The sequence below is a fragment of the Merops nubicus genome, unplaced genomic scaffold (genome assembly GCF_000691845.1).
Source record: "Merops nubicus isolate BGI_N331 unplaced genomic scaffold, ASM69184v1 scaffold18655, whole genome shotgun sequence".
In the NCBI taxonomy this organism is placed as follows: domain Eukaryota; kingdom Metazoa; phylum Chordata; class Aves; order Coraciiformes; family Meropidae; genus Merops; species Merops nubicus.
The window spans coordinates 17834-34892 of record NW_008607822.1 but is presented as its reverse complement, the minus strand read 5'-3'; the positions used below and the strand labels follow the sequence as shown (position 1 = coordinate 34892).

General features: G+C 40.0%; 1 protein-coding gene across 1 annotated transcript; it reads left to right on the top strand.

The window, feature by feature from the left end:
• The first annotated feature begins 6351 nt into the window (after positions 1-6351).
• Positions 6352-13910, top strand: SHISA5 (shisa family member 5). Its single transcript, XM_008940086.1, has 4 exons — positions 6352-6419; positions 10604-10719; positions 11752-11970; positions 13831-13910. The coding sequence occupies exons 1-4, from the start codon at positions 6352-6354 to the stop codon at positions 13908-13910; spliced, it is 483 nt and encodes a 160-aa protein (XP_008938334.1).
• Positions 13911-17059: the final 3149 nt, after the last annotated feature.

Below are 17059 nucleotides of genomic sequence, written 5' to 3'. Positions count from 1 at the left end.
TCTTTACTACTTCACTGCGTGGGGAGGAGAGCTGATATCAGCTGAGTATTTGTATCTCCAGCAATATGTGCATAGTCCTTCAACAGTTTAGAACAGGAGGTGAGTTGGCAAAGGGCAGCTTCATTCACTGCCTTGTTTTTTCTCTTGAGCTGCAAATATTACCTTTGACGCTGCCCTTGAGAAGGGGGATGTGGTGGTTTCCTGGCAGTAAGGCTGGGAGAGCATTTAGTTCCTCACTCTTGCATCGGCCTGATTCCTGGATTGAGTCACCATTCTGGCACACTGCTCGTAAATCCTGGCTTTGTAAGAGAATTTCACCTCTCTGAGCACTTGTCTCAAACTGTGTGTGGGACTTGCCGCTGGCTGAGTGAGCTGAGGTTTCACTTCTCTGTGCTTGGAAAACCTGCCATGCTTCTGATTCTGTGGGTGGTGATCAGGAAGGGTTTGTGGTGGAGTGTATGTTCTTCCATGTCCAGCTGAGGAGCTTTTAGTTCACTTCACCGTTTTGCCTTTTTCCCCTCTGTTTATTCAGAGGTCTTCTGCAGAACTGCAAGCAAAACACCATTTTTTAGTATTATTTTATTAGTATCCTTTAGCGTTAATATCTTGCAGTATTTTAGTATCAAGTGCTGTTGAGCCAGGGGTGAAAGGCACTTTTGCAACTCTATTAAGTGCAAATCATAGTGTAAGCAGTTCATGTCCTATAAACTTCTGCTGGACATTTTAAAGACAATAAATTATATTGCTTTGGAGCATATTAATAATGTTCTTTAAAGTACTTGAGAGCACTCTGCTTCCCAGAACACTGCATTTGGAACCAAATGTAAGCATTTTAGGAAAAGTATCAAAGTCAGTGTTAACTTGGAGTCCACTTTTTTCCATTGTTGATCAATCTTTAAAGATCATCTGGAGCTTTCAGGTCAGAGTGTAGGTGTTTGTTTCACATGACTAAACTTGTTAAAATTTAATGCCACCATTTTTTCTTTATGTTTATGGTGCCCATACACAATTTCTACAGTTTCTGCTGCTAATGTGAATACATTGTAATTGATTTGTTACTGGAAGATGTTTTTGTTTTTGTTTTTGTTTTTATTTTAACTGGGTTACTGAATTTTCCTGTGCTGTGTTCTGATTTTAAAGATGGATTGTAAGTTGTAAGGTTAATGTAGTTGTTTTTTCTCTTTCATTCTGCAGCACGTAGTATTACTGCTTTAAGAAACTGTGCTAAAAGCAGAGCACTGGTTCTCTGGAACCTCAGCTGTCGGAACTTGCATTGGTAACATGGTTATTTAGGCTTGGTGTGCCAGTTTTCCAATGGTGACCCTTACTGGAAAAGGAAATTAGATGACTCACATCTACAATTCAGCTAATTGTTAAGTATTTGAGTATTTAAGGAGGTGGAGCAACTGAGAACATCTGTGTCAGAGTTCCAGGAGAAAATAATTTAGCTGGAGCAGCTGATACTGGTCTTTCTAAATGGAAAGAAAACTTCAAATTGTCTTTGTACACAGTTAATTTACCTCTGTTTCTGAATTAATTTCTACCTTGAAGTTACAGCAGATTGTGTAACAGATACAGCAAAGCTTGGGAAATTGTGAGTTGCCATTGAAGATTCCTCAGCTGCCTGTTTCAGGCAGTGAGCTTAATGCTCCTGCAGGTTCACTTGCTCTGTAACCAAGCTAGAAGGAGAGATTGAAGAATCCTGTCCTCGAGAGGCAGATGCGTGTGGCTGGGTTAGCATGCTCTTCTGACTGCAGAAGGCTGTGTCGTGGTAAAAAACCAAGACAACCTGGCCTAAACATGCAAAGACATAGTAAGATTAACTACTTGGGTTACGTTCAGGAGTTTCATTTCAAGAAATTAGCAATTGTGCGAATATTGGTCTTTTGACAAAGTCTATTTTTATTAAAAATGTTTTCTACCATTCATTTTTAATGTGATATTCCTCTCTGTTTACTACTAGCATGATCTCTGGTTCTCAGTTCCACTGAGAGGTAAACTTAAAAACATCTTTTTTTTTTTTTTTTTTTTTACGTTGTGGAAGGAAGGAACCAGTCATGAGAGTGTCTTTTGTGACTTTTTAAATTAAGGTCTTGTTAATGATGGACGCCACTTAAAAGAAGTAGTGATTGGCCAGACATGACCTCTACTGCAGAGGTCTGTTCCTAGTTGTGCAGTGTGAGGTTTTCCTTGATGATCCTCATTGTGCTGGATGGGGAATACTTCTCCCACAGAGAGGGAGGCAGCGTGTCTGTTCATAGTAGTATAAGACAATTAATTTACCTAATTTAAACTTTGCTGTTACCTGAACACAGTGTTTCTGACTTTTATATGTGATGCCATATGAGTAATGTGTGTTTCATATGAGAGCTGGGCTATATGGGAACCAAAGCTGGTGGGTGTCACCTAGTCTAAACTTCCTTTGCTTGCAGCTTCAGTGTGCTAGCAAATCATATGCTCAGCTGCATTTTGTCAGAAAAAAAAAAAAGTTTTAAAATTTTATTGAGCAAAGTTAATCTCTAATTAGTTGCTTAAATCTGTTTTTGGTATTAGCAGCAGCAAATACATAGTATTGCAGTAGTTGTTTATATGGGAAAAATTTCCTGTGATACTTACAAGTTTAACTGAAAAAAAATAAGTTCTATTAATTCAGTTAACCATTTCAGAAAAATCCCTCCCATTTCCTCTGTTGGTCTCAAATGTTAATTAAAGTTGGGGAGTAAGATCTTGTATTGATGAACTGGGATCCTGTCGTTGTGAGGAAAACTGACTCCCTTTGCTTGCCTTAAATATCTGTACCTGTAATCAATCTACATTCTATTTTTGGCACAAAAGGAGCGTTTTAAATTTGTTTATTATCTGTAGAAGTAAGTGCCTTCTTTTGTGTTTAAGGACAGTTTTTATGCAGAGGGTCTGGACTTGTCTGAAATGATCTGTGACTTTCCTGAAGCTGCAGTGTTAGTTCTTGCACTGTTGTGGAAAGACAATTTCTTAATGCAGCTCTGACTTTTCCCCTTGTTACAGGCATATTTTAAATGTACCAGTTACCTATAGCAATTACTCTCAACTGTCTACAAGGTGAACAATAGTAGATTTCCTGGAAAATTGTATTTTTAGTATGTGTTACAAAGGGATTTGTGTAAATAGACTTATTTAGTACAAGTGAACTGTTTGTTCATTTGATATTGAAGAAGAGATGCTTGTATACATCTTCCGTAGTAACCTGTTGGATGTCTGAGTAAAACCACATATTCCAGGAAGTTCCATCCCTGCCACTTTCTTATGCAGTCTATTTAAGAACTAGTTGTGCTAATCCTATTACATGTTACTTAAAAAACCTGAGAAGTTAGTGTCTTTTGAAAAAAGTAGTTATTAGCTTTCCTTCCAGTAGGTCCTTGTGTCTGAAATGCAAGTTTGTTATTTTGGCCTTGAAGTAACCCCCATGGGCTTCCTATTTGAACACATAGAAAAAGGACCTACTCAGTACCCATCCAGCAAACTTTTCCTGAAAGGCTCTTGCATTCTCTTTCTCTGAGACACTTGTGGAGTTGCAGGGCTTCTCGGCTTACCGTGGCATTACTGTTGTTGCTTCAGTGTTGGCTCTCATGCCAGAGCTGGCTTGGCTGACACTGCCAGGGTCACCAAGCTGTGCTCAGCTCCTGACTCTGGGGGATGTAGCTGGGGGTTGCTCAGGATGCAGGTAAGCAGACGTGCCCCAGGAATTGTTGCGGAGGAGTTGTTTTCCTGCTGCAAACTTTCCTTCTTTTGGGGGATGCCAAGAAAGAACTGTGGGAAGTTTTGTTGGGTTTCATTGGCAATTCCTCTGTGTCCATGCTAGAGCAGCTGAGCAGGTTACAATTAGTTATGGCTTGAGCTGGTACCTCACTGATGGGTTAATCAAAATTAGATTAAACTATTTTCTTCACTTGAAGGTAGGCAGGACACTAGGAGGGACATTCTCAAGTGCTAACTTGAGTTAATGTTTGGTTGAAAGGCTAATACAAACATCGCAGTTCCGGTTCACGCTTCACTGCTTTGAGTAGCTTATAAAATGACTTAGCAGTTACTCAAACCTGCCCAGTCTGATGAAACTATCAAGATTTCATAACTTCTGAAACCATGCCATTCAGCTTTGAGTCTCAGGCTGCCAGTGGCCCACCTCGGGAATCACTGGGCCTTTGTTTCATAAAGACTTCTTGATCATGTATAGATCTGGTTTCTGAGAGGTGGGTCCCTGGGTTTAATGGCTGGAGCAGGCCATGGCTGGCACCAGCAGTCTGTCATTGCACCCAGACTATGAGGTTTAACTCTGTGGTGTATATTCTGACTGTCCACATGTGCTGAAGCTCCTGTGACCCAAAACCCAGCTACGCTAAAATAGGCTGGTCAGTCTATCTGAAGTCATGCTAATGTTTTCCTGTGAGTACTAACCTCACAGGAATTTGCTTTCTGTGTAATAGCAAGTGTCTTTTTGAGTCTCTAGCAAAGTGGTTCTGATGTTTTGAATCTTCATGCTAAAATATTAAACTGAGGAACTGTGTTTGTAAAGCTGTAAAAACTAATCCCTCTGAAAGACTCTTGGGAAGTCATGTTGCTTTTTTCTTTAAGGAAACCAAGTTTATCCTTTATTTTCCTTCTAAGCTTTAGAAGCAGTATGTGGCATTGTATGTCTGTGACTAAAGTGTTGGATTAGGGAAAGCATCTCATTCTGGGGACTTGTTTGGTCGTGCCCTATACCTGAGTCAGGGGAAGCCTGGACCATTCAGTCACTCTGGAAACTGTGTCCTTTTCTGGGACAGCAAAGAATGATGCACATATACTCAATTTGTTTAGACTTTTTAGGAATGGCCTAAATTATCTTCTGAAGTCTTTTCAGACCACCCTGTGTTACATCCATAACTCAATATTTGTAAACCTTTGTTTTTAAAAGCAGCCACGCTTTTGAAGAGGACCCTGCCAACAAGTTTCTTGTAGCATGGAACAAATCTTAGCTTAGATTAAAACTTGTGAAATAAATAGGCTGCTTAAACTAATGTTTAAGAACTAGGTGGTCTTGTTATTCGTTTGTATATTTTTTCTTTTTTAAAGACAAAATTTACAGTGTGTCCCATTGTCACATATAGATCTACAAAAGCTTTCTTTACAGCAGGGCTTACAAAATACCACCAACTTAGGCAATTCAAACTATTAAGGAGGTTTAAAAATGTTGCTGGAGTTGAAACTTGGATAGTTTAAAAGGCCTTAAATACACTTAAATACACTCAAAGCATTTTACATTGTTTTTCTGCTTGACAGTATTTAAGACTGAGATCTCTGATATAAGCAACAAGTAATACTGTTTAGATCTGAGGTTTGATTCTCTCATTTTAATATGCCCATTGCATCTCATTCAGTATCAAAAGGAGTAGAACAGGCACTAATTGCATAATGTCCTTTATGTGAACTGGTGTGAATTTTGAATAATTAGACAACTTTAAAGGTAAGGTGAGTCTGCAAGATCCCCTGGTTGCACATACAATTTGTTGCTCTCCAGAGGTGAGAGGGGTAGAAGTGGAGTAGGGCAAGGAAGGAGAGAGGTGGTGGTAGGAAAGGGCAAGGAGCTGTCTCTTCAGGTTTACATTCCCATGGATTTTATGAGAAGTGGCAGTTTATCTTTGCTGCAGTAAAACTGCTGTTAGGGTTGATTTTATTTGCTATTGAATTTTTGGCAAAAGTTAGCTTTTCTATGAAGACACAGAAGCAGGAAATGGCAGCGAATGAGCTCAAGCTTCTTTATAACTGTGCTTTATTTAGAGACCATGATGCGTATATATATATAGTGTGGGAGTCTGGAAACCCATGTTCAAACTGTGGTGTTCAGACCTGGTGCTGTGGCCACCCTGACACTGACATTTGTTTGCAGAATGCAAGGAGTAGTGTGGGGTTTATTTGGTTTCTGTTTGATTTTTTTTTTTTAATTTATTTTATTTTATCACTGCTTGTTTAACCATTCAGTGAAAGAATCTTTGAGCTACAATCCCTCATGTGTCTCTTTTTGCTTTATGTGTAATGCTGACAGCTGGCAATTAAATTATTTACTGTGAATATATTCTTTTTTGCAAATATTTTCAGAGTCACTTTAGACAGATTCCTTCCTTTAATAGCCATCACTTGAACAGCTTTTAGGAAAGGAACTTTCTGGTGTTAATACTCTGCAGGAGGGTCGTTATGCAGTATCTGGAATGTCTTATCTCTTGAAGCTTAGACAGTTTGATGAGTAAAGTACACCGACCACCATTCTGGCCTCACTTGAGTAACATCTTCTATTATTGGTAGCCTTCCTGCAAATTTTTCAGTAGTTTTACTAGCGGAATGTTACTGAATGTTCAGGAAGAAGTGTTCAGGGTAGCTCTCTGGGCAGTAGGACAGATGTTATCATGGTAAGGTAATGCCTGGCCATTCAGTTATTCCAGCAGAGTATTGCCGGCTTTGATTATCAATAGAAATCGTTAGAAAAAAAAAAAAAAAAAACAAACACTTTTGAAGAGGTCTGCTGTTGGGAAGGGGTGGTGGTGCAGCAAGTTGAAAGCACATACTGTTTTGTTGTCCCTAAGTGCCAGGCTACCTTCTGCCGTTTCAAGACATTAGTCTCCAGGAGCCCAAGCACTGGCAGTAGAATTCTGCTGCTGCTGCAGAGTAGGTGATAAAAATGCCTACAGTCATCCAGTTGTGTTCCCTTCTTAGAAAACTCTGAGAAGAACTAACTCCTGTCCGTTATTTCACTCACTGGGCTGTTTCTGACGGCTTGTAATTTTGGTCTGTAATGATTACAGAGTGTTGCATTGGGTAGCATTGAATCACAGTGTTTACACACACACACACAGAGCTGCACTCTAAAGTATGTACCCCTGACACACCTGTACTTTAAATGTCTCCATTCAGCAATTCAAAACGCTTATGCAAAATGTCATCGTGCTATGGCCGTGTCATTTTAGCAAAAACAGATAAATTATGAAAATGTACTGGGTATCTCTATCAACTCAAAGAAAATGAGGGTATAGTGTGTTTGTTTGTTTGTTTGTTTGTTTTCCCTGAGTTTTGCTTTCCATATTAGAGTTAGCAAGTATGCAATGAGATCTGTGCTTCAGTGCACAGAAAACTTTATGACAAATAAACAAATGGAGCCCGTGCTTCAAACTAACTGATGTTTATCTGCTGGTCCCCAGCGTGGCCTGGGCTTGTGCTGTTTTCTCTTTTGTTATATCAAAACTGAATTCTGTCCAGAAAGATAAGAGTTTTCTGCCAGTTCATGCTGTACTAATTTATTTAGGATGAGTAGACATTTCTCCACTTTTTCTTCATTTCTTAAAGTTCAAAGAGGTTTCAAATTTTTGAAATTTGAATTGAAAGTAGAATTCTTTGAATTATCTTTGTCAGGCCTAGTGTCTTTTGTTGACACGGTAATTTCTTTCCTTGACGTAGTTCACTAGCAAAAAAAGGGGGTTTTCCTTCTTTGCTGGGGAAGAAGCTGGAGGAAGAACCTAGCAGACTCTTCCTTTGTTGTCTCTGCTAGTGTTGCTTGGTAATAATTCTGTGTAACAGTAACGTTAACTTCCCTAATGAGTGAGCTTTCTCAGAGTTCATACAAAAGTGGGAACAAGAGTAAGGAAAAAGCCGTCGGCCCTCCACAAGTAGTAGTAATTGTAGTTAACAATTGTTGTCATGCAGTTTCTAGAGTAGTCCATAGTTTGTCACAGCTACTCCTGCTGTTTCTTGTGAGCATTGCAATCAAGATGATCAAGTCTGTGCGGAAAATGCCGTTGCCAGAGGTCGATGTTCCAATAGGAGACAGAGGAGTCCTGTAAAATATACTTTAATCAAATAAAGGGAGAGTCCATGGGCAGATCCCGGTGGGGTCTCTCAGTTTGGCTGGGGGACGCAGCCCCCTTCTTATCCTAATTTCCCGGCTGCAAATTTCCCTCCTCCTTTCCCCATTGGCTGAGGTACTCAGAGTGTACAGACTTCCCTGTACGCCTACTACATATCGTCCTCAACATGTACCCCCCCTTCTCATCATACATCCCACGTCTCACTAACTTCATTTTATGCCTCCCCTGGGAGGAGAAGTTACTATGTATAAGTTCATTAAGCACGTGTACTAGTTCCCAAAGTTCAGAGGTTTAGGCTATGTAAATGTCTTGAGGTAGATAATCTAGGTTTGTTTAAATTCATTCAAGTCCTCAGGTTCTTCTTGCTTGGTTCTTTTTGTATGTAAAGTGGCCAGGCTATCACTTTGGAACACTGGTGATTGTATCTCTCCACATAGTGTTTTACCCCCACTCCCTGCTGTGAAGATACATTCCCCGCTTTATCCTATCAAGTCTAATGTATGAATCTGTTGTGCACGCTTCCTTCTTTCTTCTCCAAGTGTATATATGAATTTACATAATGAGTATGTAGTAAGGAGCCTGTGTAATTAATGTAAATTCCACAGGTCACTCTTGAATCTCACCCATTTCCACATACACAAGCGTTCAGCTTGTGTTTTCAGACTAACTTGATGAATGTTTGCTGTCGGCCTTGTGGACAGGAGGCAGCCTGTGCTTCAGGATGTGATATCATCGTGCATGTTTTGATTTCTTTCGCCCCAACCCGTTCTTGAAACTGCACTCCTATCTTTGTTTTTTATAGCAGGCTTGAAAGAAATGGGATTTTCGTCTGGAGATGAGCTGGCTATGACTCTGCTGAAGTGAAACTCAGGCTCGTGAGGATGGGGGGGGAATTCATTTGCGTGTGCAGTCGGCATAGGAAGAACGTACCGTAAAGGTGCGGGTCAAGGGGGCAAAGCATGCGTGCATCTTCACGTTGTGCAGCTCTTTTGCAATCATCTGCTTCCCTGGCAGTGCTTCTGAGAGAGCTTCCATGACTTCGGGAGGCCACACATCTCCTGCTGCCTGTTTTACCTGTCGGTGCGTAGGAGCAGTGACTAGGCAGTTCACAGCTTTAGACTGGTTTGTCAGTGCGTGTCTTCAGTGTCCAGCTTACCGAGGGTGAAGTTGCTCTAGGAGACTGAGGTCAAGTGTTCTAAATTTGGGCTAAGGATAGAGCACTTTGCATTTTCTTACCTCAGTGTTCTTGAGACTGAAGAACAATTCTCATGCTTCATACATGTTTGGTAGCTAAGGGAAAATCGCTGAAGGTTCTGGAGATGTGCCATCTTATTTAAAACTTTTCACAGGAGCCAAGCAGAGAAAAAAAACCAAGAAAGTTCTGTTGCCAAAGTATCTATGAAGAATCAAAGCCGGGATAGATATAAAATCAGTTCTCGGCGTGTTATTTTAGAGCTTGTTCACTAAAACTGACTTCCTGCCATTGTTTCCCAAAGAGATGTGTGGTGCATTGTATAAGAAAGAAAATTACTGGAGACTTTGGCGTCTAGGGAAGAAGAGCTTCATTGATCTCAGACTGTAGGAAACAAGCCATGTGAATTAACACTTAAAAGGGAATTGTCTTTGGGCATTTAATACTTCACAGGGTTAACTTTTTCTTCCTGTGTGGAAAGCAGAACTTACATAAACAGGCACCTCCAGAAGCTTTAGCTCTGCCTGCCTGTTTTAGAGATGGTGTATCCTTTGGCCTTTCTGCACCAGGTTTTGGTGGCTTAGGCAGTGTTTCTGTCTCCCAGAACGCAGGGTAACGTTGTTGCAATAAAGGTGACAGAATTTCACCTCTTTCAAACCATGTGAAACATGCCTTCAAAAACAACTGTTTACCAATGTGAAGGAGCCTGCCGGGAATCTGCAGCGCGGAGAGATCTTCTCGGTACCGAGACTGGGCCTGAGGGGTCTTACAAATGTATGAGGAGCTCGCTGTCACCCCAAAGCCTGGGGTGCTTCATTTCAGGCATGCTGCCTGTGTATTTAGAGCAGTCAAGTAATGCTTGGGAAATTCAGTCATCACACCAGTGATTTTGAAACCTTATCCCTTTTGGAATACATAATGGGGGACACAGTTACACTAAAATGACACGAATCACAGTCACACTAAAATGAGAGGGACCAAAGGCTCATTTGCAAGGGAGCATGCTCCTGGATAGAGCTTGGTTGGCTTTCACTGATTCAGCAGACCTGGCCTTGTGTAGCACCATGTTTAGTCTGGAGAAAAGGAGGCTCAGGGGAGACCTCCTCACTCTTGACAACTTCCTGGAAGGAGGATGGAGTGAGGTGGAGGTTGGTCTCCTCTCCCAGGCAGCAAGCAATAGGACAAGAAGAAAAGGCCTCAAGTTGCACCAAAGGAGGTTTAGATTGGATAGTAGGAAACGTTTCTTCCTCAAAAGGGCTGCCCAGGGCAGTGGTGGAGTCCCCATCCCTGGAGGGGTTTCCAAGCCGTGGAGATGTGGTGCTGGGGGACATGGGTTAGCGGTGACCTGGCAGTGCTGGGGGAATGGCTGGACTTCATGATCTTAAAGGTGTCTCCCAACCACAATGATTCTATGATTCTACAAAGCAGTAAAAGATTAGAGAAAGAGCAAAGTGTTAGCTATTAGAAGGTTAGATTAAGTTAGAGAGTAACAAATTCCTATGAATGATTCTTACTGGTGCTGGTGGTCTTTTTTTCTTTTCAGTTTTGGAACCATTGTTGCGATTGGAGTTACTATTTTTGCGGTGATTGTAGTTACTGTTATTCTGTGCCTCACTTGTTCGTGTTGCTGTTTGTATAAAGCATGTCGAAGACCACAGCGTAAGTACCTGTATATTTATTTTTAACATCTTTGAACAAGTCTTCCCTCTCCCCACCTTGGAAAATTGAGTTCCTATAAAAGGTGAAAATAACCTCGCCTTACCCCTCTGCTACAGAAGGTGCAATACCTGCTATTAAAAACAAGCATTTAAGCTTCTTCAGAGTGTGAAGTTGCAGAGAAATGTTTTGGAATATTTTCTAAGCATTTAGAAGTTCTTTCCTGACTTACCCAGTGTGTGGATTGGAGGGGGTGTTGTGGGTTGGTTTGGGAGTTTTGTGTGTGTGTGTTCTAATTAGGTAAGCAGGGTGTACAGTGAAATTTAAAATTTCCCAGTCACAAATATATGTGCAAAATACATCAAAGGCCCAGGTCTGCAACAGTGCAATCTTGAGCAAAGTCTGTAGCTCTTTTTAAGATCTCCTTCCTCCTTATGCTACAGATTATTGCTGTTTCTTAGAAAGTGTTAATAAACCCTTATTCCAATAAGAGATTTGCACCAATGATCCAATATCAGTTCATACAGAAATGGATGACTTAATGTGTATTTGCCTTTCTGATTGTTGTTTAGAGAAAGACATTCTAACACATGGATGTACTAGTACATAGATGGCATGGTAGGAAGCTCCTTGCCTAATAAGATCTTTATCATCTTCATCCTTAAAAGCAGATAACACTTCTAAATGAGCAGTTTTCCAAGTCTTATACTAAATGATAAATAACTTGGCTGCAGAGTGAGTTTCTGGTTTCTGAAGAGTCCAAGAAAAAAATTCTTTGCTCTTTGTGGCTGAGAAATAAGGAGATAAGTTGGCTGCATTCCAGTCCACGAAGGCTCTCATTGCCTCTGAGATCAGTGGAAGGGTATTTAGATGTGTACCTTTCTAAATCTTTCGAGGAACTTAGAAATGAAGTTACTCAGATTTTGAAGCGGGAAATTGATCTTAAGAGAGAATGTTTTTTCCATTACTGTTGGCTGTCCCAGGTGGTCTCCTAGAAGCACCAGCACTAACCATGTTCCTTTTGCTTGCTTGTAGCTGTTGTCACCACCACGACTTCCACTACAGTGGTTCATGCTCCCTATCCCCAACAACAGGGAGTGTCAACCAACTACCCAGCAGCCCCATATCAAGGATATCAGCCTGTGGCTATCCAGCCACAACTGGGAATGCCAGTAGCACCGTATCCTGCACAGTATCCTCCCCCTTACCCCATGCAGCCATCAGGACCCCCAGCTTACCATGAAACAATGGCAGGTAAGACAGCACTGAGCATGTCTTCGTCTCTTAAATTGTGAAAGAGGCAGTTGCTTTGGAGCCAACCTTGTAGTATTTACATTTTTTTTTTCTATGACTTTATTAATGTAAATGTCAACATATTATGTAAAACTGAAGTTATGGTGGATGCTGTAATTCACCCGTGCTGAAATTGCCCCAGCATCATTTCTTTGTTAAGCATTGCAAGAGGAGATGTGGCTGGAGCTGCATTGGCAAAGTTTGGTAGTGTGTGGGACTGCCAGTGGATCCAGTAGAATGTTTTACTAGTTCAGTTGAAACCTCATGTTGAAATTAAAGTCCAGTTAACTTATGTGTAGTAGTTGGGTGTTTCTACATACCCCTTCTAATCTAATATTTGCTACACATTCAGTCTATACACAGGAGGCATTTTCTTGTAGTTTGTCGCTATGTTTGTCGAATACAGAGTCTCTGATCAACTTCAGACAAGTTTGCTGATGATTAGCAGTTAGAATTTATCAGAATCTTGTTTCTTCTGCTTTCTTTTTTTCACAGCATTGTTTTTATCCAGCTCCTTTGTTGCTAGTGCTAATTCCTACTTCTGTTGGCAATAGGTGAATAATTGGTTCCTGGCTGTTCAGAGGCCAAAACTCGGCTGTTACCTGTCTTAGGGTCTTCAAGCCTTTTTACAGACCACATTGTTCATCCTTCTACGTAACAACCAAAGTATCGTCCTGAATAGAAAAGAACTCTTTCAGGGCAACTCAAATATAAAATAGCTGTTCATTTTCTTTAGCATTTGCAAGCCAGTTAGAAATTGCACATTAACAATGTGCAGAACAGCCCCCTACCTGTAAAAACTCCCCCTTAGCAGGGCTGTCAGCTTTGTTTTTCTGTTCTGAACTCTGAAGAAGCCGTGGGTTTCATGGGATTACCCCAAAGTGCTTTGCGTTAGTCTTTATCATGTGAGAGAGAGCCAATAAAGTAGTCATTTTTGCTTCTCCTGCTCTCTGGTTTCTCAAACTGTTGCTGATTTGTTAGATCTTTTTTTTTTTTTTTCCCCCTGGGAAAATCTCAAAGCATTTTCCTTGTTGCCAGCTAAGAATGCCTCTTTCCTTTATTACTTTTGCCAATTAACCAAGGGGCAGCCACTTGTAAGTGTGGTTATGTTTTGACCTAATCATGGTCCAGGGATCTGATCAGGTGCTGTGTTATTTGAAACTAACTTGTACTGTTTGACAGACCTGAAAATGAAGTTGCCACTTGAGAGCATCTTGTCTCAGAATACTAGAGAATAAGGATATCTTCCAAGTGATACACATCTAGTATATAAGTCAGACCCTTTAAATGTGCTTGGGAGCAGTGGGACACTATTTTCCCTTTTATTTTAACTTTTAAATTAATTCTGTGGCACTTAGACAGAAAAAAATTTTCCCTGATGGAATCCTAAGATGCTTTTTCTAGTCCTTTTTCCATTGCCCAGTGGCTTATTTTCACTTCTTGGTGAACTGTCAGGTATATCCTGTTGTTTCAGCATCTCTGACTTCTTTCTACTGTCCGGGTTTTTTTTTGACCAGATCTGGCTTTTTAAGTTTTTAGACTATGTTCTCCTCTGAAGACTAATCATGTGCTTGTGGCTGCCATAACAACGTGAACACTTAAGAATTAAAAAAACTCCAACCCACAAGAACAAAGGTTTTTCTGATCTTACTTTTGAAATGTAGATGCTTTATGACATAGCACAAACTGTTCTTAAGTCCATTTAAGATACATAAGCTGAACCTCTTACCTGTGTGCTCAAAAGAGAAGTTTCCGTTATAGATGCAGAATTTAGAATGTAAATTTTACATATCTGTTTTTTCTTGTGCTTTGCTTTTACAGCTGGTGCTGGAGTACCTTACCCAGTCAGCCAGCCCCCTTACAACCCTGCTTATATGGATCCTCAGAAGCCCACCTATTGAAAAACTCTTCTGCTATGCTTCTCCATACAAAACTTTTTAAAAAATATTTTTTTTCTGTTCATATTTTGTAACAGTAGTATATTTTTCTGGAAGATGGCAGTCTTTTGTCTGAAGTGAAAGTTAATATCTTTTTTAAAATGCTTTGAGTATGAAGAAGGAGTATTTTTCTTGCAGAAGTTGTTCATTTATACCTCAACCAAATACAAAAAGAGATTTTGTTCTATAACCAATGAGAAAAGTGTGAAGAAAGACTGCTTCAGAAATAAGAACCACAGTAACATTTGCTGTGCAATAATTTTGAAAGGAGTGGTCTAAAGTGAGCATTATCAAACATTCAGAGCTGTGGCAATCTTTTGCATGGTATTAAAACATCAAAACTTAATCTCTAAGAAACTACCTGATATATGTTATCTATATTCTATGTGTCTTGAAGCTACTCTTTTTAGGTAAGATACAAAGTAATACATTTCATTTACCGTTCAAAAGGGAATTTTTCTTTTTTGAAACACATTTGCCTTCAGTAAGGGGTAGCAAACCACATTTAATTGTCTTCAAACGAGTTGCATTTCTATGTGCTGAATAGCATGAGTCGATAACTTCTTTGTTTTCTTACTCAATTTATTTTTTTTTAAGTTGTTTTTGTTAAGTTGTGCCTTCACTGGGTGTTTTCTCAGGCCATTTTATTTTTATAGCTAGAAGTTGATGACAAAACCAAACTTTCTGCCACTGTATAGAAGAAATAGATCAAAAACTGAAACCTGTGAATTCTTCATAAAAAATGGTTGGACAAGTATTTGTTGTCCAGGTATTGTTGGACAAGTTTACTTAAGTCCCATGTTGTTGAGTTTGGAAAAAAAAATCAGGACCTTAATCTTATGTTAAGCAGACAGTGTTCAGTCCTGCCTCATCATAGGGAAGGAATTTATTTTACAGGAGAGATGGGATGTCAGAGATTGGGGTTTTAAAATGCTTAGGGTTTGTCACTGTCTTTCTCTAGTGGGAACTGTAGACGGTAGGAATGTAGGAATGGTAGATTTTTATAAACTCAGTCTGCATTTGAATAACAATATGCGGGGGAGATAAGAAATCCCATCCCAACACCCAGAGCAGAGATGAAACCTCCCTTTTGTCTTCAACATTCCTATAAAGCTGAGCAGAGGATGAGAAGTCAGGGAAAGACCAAGTGGTGGGATTTGTTCACAGTGAGGTAATGTATTTTCAAGAAGGTGTTGCTTGCAGTCACAAAACATCTTGAGACACCCTGGTGACTATTACCAGTGTTTACACAGCTTTTGGCTCTACACACCTTGTTGTGATCAAACAAACCATGGTTTGTTTTAGCATCCTCTACAATTCCATCTTTTCTAACATTGACATACAATTTGTTATTCCTCAGTAGAGCTATCTTGTCTGCTGTATGTATCACTGTGACACAATTGGTGAAATAATTTTGATGTATCTCATAAAGTGATTTTACTTTTTTAGAGAGACCATTAAGCCATTTGTCCTGGTATTCTATGTTTAGGAGGCATTACTATTTGCAAAACAGTGATGGTGGCATTGTTGTACCTCATATGATGTATGGAAACTGCTGCTGTCAAAGGCAGCCTTATTTCTTTTCCTGATTTTTAAGTCTTATAGCTGAGTAATTCCAATTCTTTTTTTTTTTTTTTTTTTTGTTAAGAAAGTTTTCTGGGCACTTCAGAAGAAACTTGTACAAAGTTTTTAGCGTGGGAATTCATGACAACCTATGCCCGTTACACCTCTCTATGAGTCCTGGTGTTAGTAGCATGATGTGATGCCAAGAGGCACTCACAGGGCACGCACACCCTGTATCTGTGTGTTCCTCCTCTTCCCTGCCTTGTCAGCTGAGAAATTTGGCATTGCTTCATTACACTGGTAGGAGTTACGTGAAACCAGCAATGTCTCCTGTATGGAGGATGAAGCGTTTCCCTAGAAATCTAGAAATTTTATGTGCAGGAGGGCATTGAATAGCTGCAGACATAATTCCCTTGCTATAGATCCTACCCCTGTGTGTTTAGCTGTATAGAAGGAGGGCAGAGACCACTCCAGCCTGGCTGGTGGGGCGCAGCTGCTGTGCAGCTCTCAGAGCACAGGTAGTCTCCTGTGTTCCCCACGTTGTTACTCAGCACCACTCTTCCTTTCCTCCACCTGATGGGGCAGCATGGACCATTCGTGGCATTGTTACTAGGGTTATGTTTTGGTTACAAAAGGAAAACCTGCAATTTCGTGACAAGTTGTCTTGGTCATCTGCCATCATCCCTAAGGAAAAGATAGGAAAGTGAAGTGGCAACAATAACAGAAGTCCCCAGATCTGGAGTTTTGCTGTAGTTGTACAGACTGAATAAATTGCCCTGAACACTGCTGTGTGTGTAGCAGTGGGAAGAGGTGAGGGATAGGGTTAAGGGGCCTGAAAATTTACAGTTTTCCTTTAGTCAACATCTGCTAAGGGTAACTATGTACAAATGAAGAGGTGAATCGTTAATATACGGAGAACTACTTTAGTAGTGGTATTATCACTTCAGTTACAAAACATGTTGAAAAAACAGAAAACGGTCTGCTTACCTCACTTCATAATTGGAGCAGTTAATCAGATCTTATTGTTAGTGTATTAATCATCATTAACAATAAGGGGTAGGACCAAATTTAGTTTTTGCCATGCAACCCATTGAAACTTATTTTTATATGTTTAAGAGAATGGGATAGTTATAGGAAAGATGGAGAAGCTGATCCGCAAACTTTTAGTTTAAGCACTGCTGATGTGTCAGTCCAAGTAGCCGTGGCCTTCACGTCAAACCAGCTACCCACAGTGCTGGAGGAGAGCGGGAGTGGAGTTAATATTTTAAATGTTGAAAGAGTATATGGTAATTTTTTTTTTTTTAATTCTGTAAGTGCCTTTGTTTCAGAAATGTTCTGTGAAATTAAACACAGTAGAATATTCTGTTGTGCTGACCTGACCAGATAATCGTTGTTGATTTTATTGCATACTATAACCTGGCCCTATATGTTGTTTGTAGTTTAAACATATCCAAAAGAAATTACATAAACTCTATTCACCTTTGTAATAAATGCAGTGTTTGAAGTATATTCTTGTAATGTTGTTTTCTTAGCCTCAATCTGAAGCATTA

What these genes read in the sequence shown, in the direction of transcription:
- SHISA5 (XM_008940086.1), top strand. Translation starts at nt 6,352, where the DNA reads ATGTTACTGAATGTTCAGGAAGAAGTGTTCAGGGTAGCTCTCTGGGCA. An exon ending in GTAGGACAGATGTTATCATG is followed by an intron (nt 6,420 to 10,603) that starts GTAAGGTAATGC and finishes TTTTCTTTTCAG; the next exon opens with TTTTGGAACCATTGTTGCGA. An exon ending in TTACCATGAAACAATGGCAG is followed by an intron (nt 11,971 to 13,830) that starts GTAAGACAGCAC and finishes TTGCTTTTACAG; the next exon opens with CTGGTGCTGGAGTACCTTAC.